Genomic DNA, 11,345 nt, shown 5'->3' with positions numbered 1-11,345 from the left:
TTTTAACTGGCCTGAGACAAAGCTCAAAGCAGTCTACATCGGCACAAATAATTATGATTAGTAACTAAAGTTTAAAATTAAATTGTGTGGTAAAGTAGAGAAGGCCGCTGTCAGCTTGTAGCAAAGATGAAAGACTTAAAGATCGCTATATCGCTGTTTGTCTGCAGTGCTGGAATCAGTTTTACAAACCACTTTTGGAAGTGAGCAAGAAAAATGTTGCTCTTCTTCATGTTTAAGGTGTCATGAGGAAGGACTCCTTGAAAAGCTTCTGATTATGATTACATGATTACAGTAAGTATCACTGCTGTTGTCAGCCTTATAAAAAATAAAAAAATGCTGTTGCTCCCCCTGGGTTCACGGTCTCTGTGCTGCCTCTCTGTTGCTTGCTTTGAGTTTATCAGAGAGGAGAGTTCTGCCATAAATTACAGCCCTGCGTGGCAACTTCACTGACATTCATCTTCACTTGCTGTGTTTGCAAGCTTTTCATTGAGAAAAATAACGGCGATCTGGGCTGTATCCTACAATACGAATCCACTAAGAACTATGTCTCTTTCATGGGCTTCATGCACTTTCTTTAATGTGCAGATTTAAAGCCTAACTGTTGGTGAGGTGAGGCTGGAGCTGATGGGTGGAAACTCATTCACCTGCCCTGCTACTGAATCAGCTTCCAAAACACTTCTATTTTTTTAAAGAGGCTCTGTGATATATGTATATATCACATATATACTGTAAAATAGTGTAAAAACAGCATAGTTGGCAAACATAGGAACTACTACAACTCATAGTGGGGCTGCTAACTTGTGCTGCTTTCTGGTGAAGCAGCGGAAACACTGATGTTGGTGGCGATACTCAATATGAATATTACGTTAGTGTGATTAAAAACATGGATGCATCATTTCCATGTATATCACTAGTCTGCGTTCAGCCCAGTGTGTGTGAATGTTAGATAGAAAGCACTTGCATAGAAAAACCATAAAAAAGCGCTTGTATGAATGGGTGAATGAGGAATGTTATGTAAAGCGCACTGAGTGCAATTACTAAAACTAAATTTCTGCCATGCTTTAAAGTGGCAACAGACAAATCCTCTTTTTTAATTTATCATTACAAGCTGACATTTTCATCTATTGGGCAGTAAAACATGACGGTGAAACACCATGGGTCCATTTTGCAACACTGCAGTCTGAAGATTGGTATTTCCATCTGCAGTCATTTGTATTTGTATTTGCTCTGTTCTCAGACCAGCACAGAACAGAGCAGGTATCAGTAACAAACAATATGACATTGATTACATCAGACACATCAATTTAAGGAGGGGTTATGAGTGGACAGGGTTGCAAAGCAGCTTGCAGATGTGCAGCAACTGTAGCCAGGCTAAAGCAGCTTAAATAGCACACACTACATAAGATCTGCCAATGGCATGCATAGCAAGGTATCAGCTGAACCACCAGCTGATGTGGCCTGACATTAAGACTGTCACGGTCCTGGGTCGGGTCGACCCAGTATTTTGAGTTTCTTATGTTTTGGTTTATTTTGCATTATGGAATAGTTATTCTCTGGTGATACTGTTTTGATTACAATTATATTCTGATTCTTTAGTTATCTGATGATGATGTTGATGATGATTATTTCTGGTTTAGGTTTTGTTATCTTGCCCTTATGTTTGGTTTAGGTTGCCTGTGCTTAGTCTTCTCTGCCTGTATGTCCCTCTGTTTGTCCATGACGTCATTATGCCTGTTTACGAGTCTGTCTCTGTCTGGCGTGTGCTTCCTGTTTTATTTTGTAGGTCTGTGCCCTTTGTCAGTGCGTTCAGCTTTGTGCTCTCCCTGTCTCGTCAGTGTAATCTACGTCAGCCGTGTCTCCCAGCTGTTTCCTCTTTGCTCCGTTCACCTCTTGTATTTAGTGTCTGTGTCTTCCCCTACTCGGTGTCGCATCGTTCTGTCATGTCTGAGTGTGGGCAGGCAGGGAGAGAGGACCCAAAATGCAGGACTCACTGAGGCGGAAGTAAAAACACACAGCTTTATTGCTGGTAAGAAGCAGAACAGAAAAACACTAACTAAACTGGAAGAACGGAATGAGTAGGCAGGAAGGCTGGCTGGCAAACGGAGGAAGTGAGGGTAAACAGACGTTAACGATGCGACACCGAGTAGGGGAAGACACAGACACTAAATACAAGAGGTGAACGGAGCAAAGAGGAAACAGCTGGGAGACACGGCTGACGTAGATTACACTGACGAGACAGGGAGAGCACAAAGCTGAACGCACTGACAAAGGGCACAGACCTACAAAATAAAACAGGAAGCACACGCCAGACAGAGACAGACTCGTAAACAGGCATAATGACGTCATGGACAAACAGAGGGACATACGGGCAGAGAAGACTAAGCACAGGCAACCTAAACCAAACATAAGGGCAAGATAACAAAACCTAAACCAGAAATAATCATCATCAACATCATCATCAGATAACTAAAGAATCAGAATATAATTGTAATCAAAACAGTATCACCAGAGAATAACTATTCCATAATGCAAAATAAACCAAAACATAAGAAACTCAAAATACTGGGTCGACCCGACCCAGGACCGTGACAAAGACGAGCTGGTCTGCTGGGGTTGTGGTTGAGCCTGACTTCATGTTGTGCCTGAGTTTACTCTACCAAACAAAAAAATTAGTCTCCTTCAAAAACAACCGAAAAAGGGAAAGAGTGAGAGTGATTAAAAAACAAAACTGACAAAACTAAACAAAAATATCCATCAAATAATGGATTTAGCATAATAGAAGGTGCTGCAGCAGTCTAAAAGACAAACAAAGGCAATGCAAAGCAGAGGAGGATTTAGACTTCGTAGGCATGTAGAGCCTACGATGTAACCATGGCTGACGTGCTTGTGTGCTGCTGCATTATGTGTTGATTACAGCGTGGCCGTGTCCAGATGTTTCAGTGCCAGCAGATAGAAAAAAAGGAACATTTTTTCCCTCCTGTCTTTGTTGCACTTTTTTTTATTCGTTCGAAGGGAAATCATTTTTGTCCCACTCCTTTGTACATTCGCTCACGTCTACTCTGATTGTTTCAACAATCTACCTCCAGGAATCTGCTGTCATTTGTGAATCCTTATATTGATGCTATGTTCATTGTTCCTTATACTAAGAGGATGACTGCTATTCTCTCACTGACAAATTCAAAAACTGCCGTGAAAAAGTAGCCGGAAATGCACGGGAGGAATCGATGGTACTGAACAGGCCAATCACAATAGGAGCTTCAGAGGTTACTCCTAGCAGACCTTGACGGGCTAAAGAGTTAATGTGAAAACATATCCAAATCCCAAATTGTGAAATGTTTGCTAATTCAAATGAAAAATAAAACATCCTTGTACTTTTAAGATCTAAATGACCAACTGTGTCTTAATTTCTCACAATTACTAAAATCAAACAGTATTAAAGCAGTTGTCATGTCATCCTCTGTTACTGGAATGTAAAGTAAGAAGACATTGATTTTTAAATACTAAATTGATGGGCTGGCACTGCTAAGCACTTAACTGTGCACCTGCTGTCCGAGCTCTGGCCGTGACATTATGATTACAGGATGCACAGCGGTTGACGTCGTGACATTTTGGAATGCTGATTTATTGCTGCTCTGAGGCTTTCTACTGCCAGGACAGCTGCCTAACCAGAGGGCTTTTTTATGAAAAAAAGAGGACAAGGACGGACAAAATGAATAAAACAGTCAAATAAGAAATAAGAGGAGGTGATGTCATCCTGCTGAGAGACCAACAAAAACAAGACCAATACTTTTAGCTGGCAGCTATTCATCACACAAGCTGATTTTTAAGTGCGTGAATGCGTGTGTGCTTGCATGTGTGTGTTGCAGGTAACGGTGTTTTTTCTTTTTTTCTTTTTTGATCAAACATGCATAATTTCTCTACTTCACCGCTGACAGTCCTATATTAACCAGAGTAAAATTCAACAGCCTCTGCTCATGCCAACCCTTTGAAGTCGCCTCACCAAGCGACTTCAAGAGAAAAAAAAATCATGATGAAATTCTGGTGAAATTTCCCTTTTAAATAGATTTCCCAGATAGATAGAAAGGGAAACTCATCCCCATTTTAGTCCATCTGTTCCTCATTCAAGCATATCTATGTGCCTTCACTTATTTGCCTCATTTCCTCTCCCTCCATTCGTCCAATCATTCCTCCTGCCTTTATTTCCCCTGACCTTGTTCTTCCTTCCTTAAAACGTCCCGCGTTTCTTAAGCTCTCTCTCCCACCCCCATTTATCCATCCCTCCTCCCTCTTCCACACAATAAATATCTTATTATTCACCAGGTTAAAGTGTACTTATTAAGGAAGAGCTGAACGAGAAGCCAGGATATCGTAGGCAACTCAAATAGAAGCAAAGACAGTGTATAGAAACCAGAATAGTCCTCATTATTATTAATAGAAGTCTCTTATTATTATTACCGTTATTATTATTACTAGTATAATTGTTATTAGGATAAAATAAAGTTCCTTGGCCCTTGTTGATGCAGAGAGAGAGGGTGCAGGCTATTGACAGCAGAGCAAAGGTTCCATGCTGCTTCTGTTCATCCCAGTGATTCGGTCAAATTTAAATCCATTGTTCCATGGTTATTAAAGGGGACGTTATTCCGTGTGCCATCTCCTTCCATTCAGCTGAATGTAAAAGCATAGTTCAATTCAAATTCCACTGGTTTTAAGATGATTTAATTCCATTTTTATTCCGATACAGATTCGAAGTTTGGTTAAAGGGAAAGAAACCATTATGTGAAACTTTCCAAACAGGGATATTTCCTTTTTGAAAAGTCACTTTGAATCCTTGTAATCCCATAATAATGATGTGTGTTTTAATCTTTCGGAAAAAAATAAAATGAACTCCTTTGGTCTCATGGTGGCATGTGTGGAAAATGGCAGATGTATATAAAGACAGTTTGGCTTTTTGAAGGTTGTGAAGATCAGACAAAAAGACGGGGACTGCCATCGAGAGGGAAAAATAACTCCTAACAGACCTTCATCACAAAACAAGAAATCAATGTAATTTGTCCAAGAGCTTACACTTAAGTTCAGTTAAGTTAAGTTCAGTATTTTAGTAGCTCAGGTATACTTAGCTCCATTTGGCAAAGTACTTATTTGGGATGATTGTAACCATCATCCTCCCCAACCCCTTTAATGCGGACCCCAGCATGTCAAAGCACCACAAAATTTTCAATGCAAAACCTGCCTCAACTTTTCCTGTAATTTACTTTGTCCTCATTTACATCCTCATATTTTTAATTAGATACTTTTACCCCGATATGAAATTCATATTTCCTTCTCTTGTGTTTTATTCACAATTATTCATGAATAATTCATGAATATATATATATATATATATATATATATACATATATATACATATAGCCAATTTTAAATATGACATTGTGATATAATTTGGAAACTGTAATAGCGACAGTGAGAAAATGCTATCATCTTACATAGTTTATATTTTGGCAGTTAAACATCTGCGGAATTGGATTCTAGCAATGAATGTTTCTTATGTATCCATGGATGAACGGACATGGATTTCTGTGACACTGAAGAAAACTTGATGATAAATGACATTTATCTGTGTTTAGCTAGGTAGCTAGGCTCTCTTGGAAATTCACTCAATGGTGAACTTGCGTGTTTCCATCTTAAAAAATCCCAGACAATGTCAAACTGGTGATACTTCAAATTACTGGAATGTTCTCCAAACAGGTTTTATTGAGTTCTCGCAAGCAAGGTAAGTCAGCTCAATTAATAGCGACTTAACTCCAAAACTTTTAAGCAATGAGGTTCATGCGATAGCGAAAGGTGTGTGTCTGAACCCTGAAAAATCCCAGACAACGTCAAACTTGAGATACTTTGATTGTCTGGAATAAGTTTTCCAAATAGATATTTATGGACTTTTAACTGAGTTCTAGCAATTTATCTCCAGAACCTTCCAACAATAAAGTCCACATAATAGTGAAAGTGTCTGTTTAAACCCTGAAATATACCAGACAAACTGTCTCTATGAACATCTGCCACTTTAGGATGCCCTCTGTGGTGTTACCATGACGATCAAGTCAATCCTTAGAACCTGCTCCATTCTCGGGTGTGCTGCATTCTAGAATTCCAGAATCCCAAATCCATCCAGGTAAGTTCTAGAACGGATTCCACCAAATTCTCCGCCCTCTCTCTCTGTCTCTCTCCATCTCTGTATATATTCAGCCATTTTGCAAACAAACAAAAACAGTTTGGTAGTCCCTTTCTTCTATAGCTGTGTAGTGACGGAGTCCTCTATGACCTCGCAGCTGTCCTCGATGACATCATCGCAAGGTCCCACCCAACCGCCCATCATCATCACCCCTCCTCCTCCCCCTCCTCCATCCACGCTGCCATCACCCGATCCTCCCATGCCTCCACCCTGGAAAACGTCCTCACTGGAGTCCAGGAGGCGCGAGCTGGACTCAGACATGTTGGAAGCACAGTGCAGGGATTGGCAGGGGCAGGGGGGCGGGAGGGGCAGTGTCAAAAGCGAGTCTCGCCCATTCGTTCTCCGAGGAGAGAACGACGGGTTACTGATGTCAACAGAATGGCCCATCTCGTTCAGGTGAGTCTCGCTTCTGGTCACGTTGCTGAGTCCGAAGTCGGAGTGGCTGTGGCTCCCCAAGGGGCGGAGCAACCCGTCAGAGATGGTGTAGGAGACTGGGGACTGAACAGGGACAGGCATGGGTGGGGCTTTGCGTTTGGAGCGGGAGAACAGGTAGGAGAGGCGTTTGAAAGAGTCCGTCTTTGCACTTGGACCTGATAGGCGCTGCAGACGGCTCCTTGTACGAGCGAGTGATGATGAGAGTGCTGAAGAGAATGATGAAGATGACGACGGGACAACAGAGGTGGAGGATGGAGAGATGACGGTCGTCTTCAGCCCATTGCTCTTTGGTTTTCCCTCCTCTTCCTCCTCCTCTGTCCCCCATTCAATACCTTCCTCCAGCTCCTCCCCACCTACCCCCCTTTCTACCTGGGTCATTCCAGAAATAGAACGCACCAGTGCAGACACGCCGAGCGTTGGTGTCGGCTTTGTGTCGTCTTCTGCTGGAGTCATGAAGGTCACGCTCTTTGATCTCTGGACTCCCAAGCCTCCTCCGGTGCCTTCACCTGACTCGCTGTCGTCCTCAGATGCCATGGCACCATCATCTTTCGTTGTCTCACTGGAGGAGGAGTAGTTACGCCGAGGAGGACGCCGGTTCCCAAGGAGATCTAGGACCTCGTAGCGGAAACTGGAGATGTCTTGCTTCAGCTCCTAAAGATAGACATGAATTCATAATGTAAATCCTAAGGATATAACATTTCTTGCTATGAGAAGCTAAAATTGAGGTTTAAAAAAAAGTAGCACTTCTACTTTTCATTCGGAGGGATGTACTGTTAATTCTAAATCCCTATATCAAAAAATATCTAATATCCAAAGGAAAACCAAGAAGTAAAAACCACAGAAAGGGAAGGCGAGGGTGAGGGTGAGGAGGGTAAGTGGGAGAGATGAGGCTGATGACTGGCTGAGAGAGGGGAGGTGAACCATTAGTTTGTAGAAGCAGAGGGTGAAGAGGAGGGTGATGAAGAGAGGAAGATCAAGGTCAAGAGACATGCAAAAAGAGAGGAAAACAGAGTGGATAAATCCTGAAAGTGAGTGTAAAGAGACTGGGGTCGGTGGAGGGGAAATGACGAGAAGCAAACATTTATTCTCAGTTTAGTTGGCATCAATGAAACTTGTAGGTTTAGTCTCAACTGCTTAACATAAAAGAAGAGAAAATAAAGGTTTAACATGGACAAAATTAGTAAGTCTGTTAACCCAACAGTATTAAAATATCAGAAGCTTCAGGGTTTACTCAAAGTTTCTTAAACTGTATAGCCACACATCTGACACCAAGTACTTCTGTACTGAAGATGACAGTGTAACAAGTATTTATGGCAATGCTAATAGCTAGATAGCCTGCTAGCATTGGTACTGTACTGTACTAATGATATAGCTTCCTCCTGCTGATGGAAAATTTGTTGGTAAAACTGATGATGAAGTGACCAGCGTTCCAAACTCAACTTTTTTGACTGTTATGAATACATCATCTTGGGCAGTAAGATTGCAAGTCAGCAACAACATAGTGCGACCCAACTTTGGGAGACACGAGTGGCAAGAAAGGGGTGAGATAAACTCACTGATGTCTCACACCCTGTACCCGATATCACCTTTGCAAATATCCTATGACCAGAGGTGTGTTATATCTTGCAATACAATTGTAAAGAACAATTCCAGGTGGTATGGTCCAAAGTGTCACTTAGCACTGAGTTGTATTTGATTTTGGGGAATGATACTAGAGCACTTTCTTGTGGTTTTTGTCTTTAATGTCTGTAATTGCCATTGTGTGGCATTGTCAGCAAAATATAATGCTAGATCAATGGAGCAGCTAACTTTCTCTGAGTAAAGAAAGAAAGAAGAAAGAAGTGGAAACGTTATTCTTCACGGTCTTTAATGGGTCAAACCCTTAAAACCCTGGTTCTTCCACTTCCTACAAGGTACTCAGTAACTTGAGACCATGAAATCATGATTTATTCTCCACACTTCCAATTTCCAAAGGACCTTGAGAGCCCTAGGACATACCCTCGTGTTTATTTGAACTGTCATTTCTTCTAAAAATTGGTTTACAGTACAATCTAAATCTGTATAGCGACCCAGACATTATGCGATATCTATATTTCTGTGTATTTTCATGGAACAGAGACAAATTAGATCAGTTTCTTCTGACTGAGAGTTCCATCATGTTGTTTGTTTGTATTTTTGTGCTTCAGGCCATCTTTACTTTAAAACAACTGTTAACAGTTTCCATTTGTTTATACTCCAAATCTTTTGCTTATTTGTTTTACAAACAATCTGCATTCGAATTGCTTTGAATTTCTCTTCATTATCCGTATGATGTGGGTCTTCGTACCCAGTTTTCTTACATAATAGCTAGAGGCTGTGGATGGGCGGGGCCAAGCAATTATTTGTAGCTGTTTATTTAGTGTGTATATTATGTAATGTTGCTTTGTTCTTTTTAAATTGAGACCTTTAGGACATTTTTGGAAAATGGGATTCTACATCTCCAAAGATTAGCCTTTTAATCATTTCATCACAGATTAAACGAATTATATTCCTTAAATCAGTTGGTTTCTAGAAATGGATAAGCATTGAAGGGAAGGAATTGCCTCTCCCTTTTCCCCCCAAGAAGAAAGTAAAACAACTATTGGAAGATTTTCACTGTGTTGCTTAGCTCTGAAGCATCCACCAGGGAGGAGGGCTGATGTTTATTCCCATTCAGATCACGTGCATCATGAATTTAGCCTGTAGCTTTAATACAGAAAATTACCATAAATGCCTGCATAAACATGCACTCTGTTTACTGTAACTCGCTGCTTGCTGCATTTTTCTCCTGCAAAACAGAGAGCAACAAGACCCAAATAACTCTGCTAAAAAAAAAATCCTTTTTGTCTGTCTCACCATATGGGATCCAAATGCTTCACTGGGGAGAGTAAAAACTGACTTCAGCATGCACCTGATCTTAGCTATGTGTTTTTAAGCACACAAACGCGCACTTTCTGCACAATTACAACTCCCGTATTCTACATTAGTACACACAGAAGTACACGAGCACACTCGGGGTGTGAACATTGATTGAGTATGATGTGCACCTGATGTTGTTTTTGCATTGAAAAACCCAGAGGAACTTTCCACTTCAAAGCCCAGGCTGGGCTCCAAGGGCTTCATGAGAAACAGACTCGGGAGGTAAAAGCAGCTCAGAATAATTTATGGCCCAGAATATTTTGGAAAGGCAAAGAAGCTCTCTTCAAGGGTTATTGACTTAATGGCTGGTATTGATGAGAGCTGTAGATTTGGGGCAGGAGGTGGTTATTAAAAATCTTTTGATAAATCTCAGTAGAGACGAAGAGCAGCTCTGCATCTGGTATCAATGAAACCTGCACTATTATCACAGCACTAACATACATAAACAGTTGCTGTGCTCTGTTTCTGCAGACTGGCCTGTGAAGCTTTTAATTACAGATTTGCTGCAAACCTGAAGAAAGATGGATTTTACACTCATTACTTACAGCATGTGAGAGGTGTTCTGTCTTTATTCTGATCACCCACCTTAAAGTTTTCCTCTGTCAGTCCCTCGTCTGTCTTGGCACTGCGTATCATTGCTGCCACGTACCTCTTCACCAGGTTCCGGATCACTTCCTGTTGGAGACAGGTGCCATAATTTCATTGCTAGCATGTGGTTGTGTTTTTGTGATGGACCTGTCCAGTCTATGCTAACACCTGCTGATAGCTTCACACTCCACCCTCTCTGTACTCTCAACTGCTCTTTCGTTGGTTACAGCCAGTTCACAGGTCATTGTTGTTAATATCAAATCAACCAATCACATGAATTTAGGGCATGTAGAGATTGTCAAAAATCAACAAAGAACTGGGGTGCAAGGCAGGAGGACAATCAACCCCCACCCCTAGGGGAGGAAGCAAGAGTTACTGAGAGTGAGGGGCAAACAAAGGGCAAACGCACACTACCTTAAAAGGATTTGGGGGTCAGGGTGTCAGCACCCTTGGCCACTGTACTAGTGTATTTCTATTGTGGGGGGGAGGAGACCAGAGGTTATAACTGTAACTGTTGTGTGGAGTTCTTTAGATCAGCCTTTAGCATAGGACTGCATAGGAGTGCAGTGTGCTGATCTCCAGATGCATCTGTAAGAATAATGGGTAATAAAAGGATTGTGTAAAACATGGAAACATCTCAGCGTGATCTCTATCAGGACCAAAAGAATTGCAGAGACCGGCGTTGTCTCAACAGTTTCCAGCAGCTTGTTGAATCTGTGCCATGAAGAATTAAGTTAAAATGCTAAATTGGGGGTTTTAAAAAGCCGCGAGAGTGTCTTGTAGTTCTTGGACGTTTAAGCTTGTATGTATCTTCTCTGTAAATCCCTCCAAACAAATCGCCTCCAAATCAAGGATGTGCTCCTACTGAAAAAATAATCCCTACAAAGAGAAACTTCACAAACTTACTAAGTACTTACTATACTGGCTAAATCCATCTCCATGATACACTGACTTTTACTGATTTCTAATGTACTGAAAACCCACTGAATCTTTATTCATTCAGATATTATATTGTTGTGCTCTGTGTCTGTCTGAGCTGTGTGAACATTGCAATGCAGCACAATTCAACCCTGTGTAGGAATTTAAATGTTATTGTCTCATTAAGTAATCAGCCAATGAGGCGGGTCACCCTCATTGATTTACAGACCAAAGACAAATT

The 11,345-nt window shown here is 41.2% G+C and overlaps 1 protein-coding gene across 1 annotated transcript in view; it reads right to left on the bottom strand.

Annotated features, from left to right (window-relative positions):
- Positions 1 to 2,507: 2,507 nt before the first annotated feature.
- trpc5a (transient receptor potential cation channel, subfamily C, member 5a) overlaps positions 2,508 to 11,345 on the bottom strand; it is a 198,825-nt gene continuing 189,987 nt past the window's right edge. Inside the window, exons 17-18 of the mRNA XM_004570111.3 lie at positions 10,184 to 10,273; positions 2,508 to 7,312 (exon numbers count right to left, since the gene is read on the bottom strand). Coding sequence (XP_004570168.3) covers positions 6,284 to 7,312; positions 10,184 to 10,273 — 1,119 coding nt within the window. The 3' untranslated portion in view covers positions 2,508 to 6,283. The remainder of the gene's footprint in view (positions 7,313 to 10,183; positions 10,274 to 11,345) is intronic.

Source organism: Maylandia zebra, linkage group LG3 (genome assembly GCF_041146795.1).
Source record: "Maylandia zebra isolate NMK-2024a linkage group LG3, Mzebra_GT3a, whole genome shotgun sequence".
Taxonomy (NCBI): Eukaryota; Metazoa; Chordata; class Actinopteri; order Cichliformes; family Cichlidae; genus Maylandia; species Maylandia zebra.
Note: the sequence above shows the minus strand (reverse complement) of the source record. Positions and strands in the feature narration are given on the sequence as shown.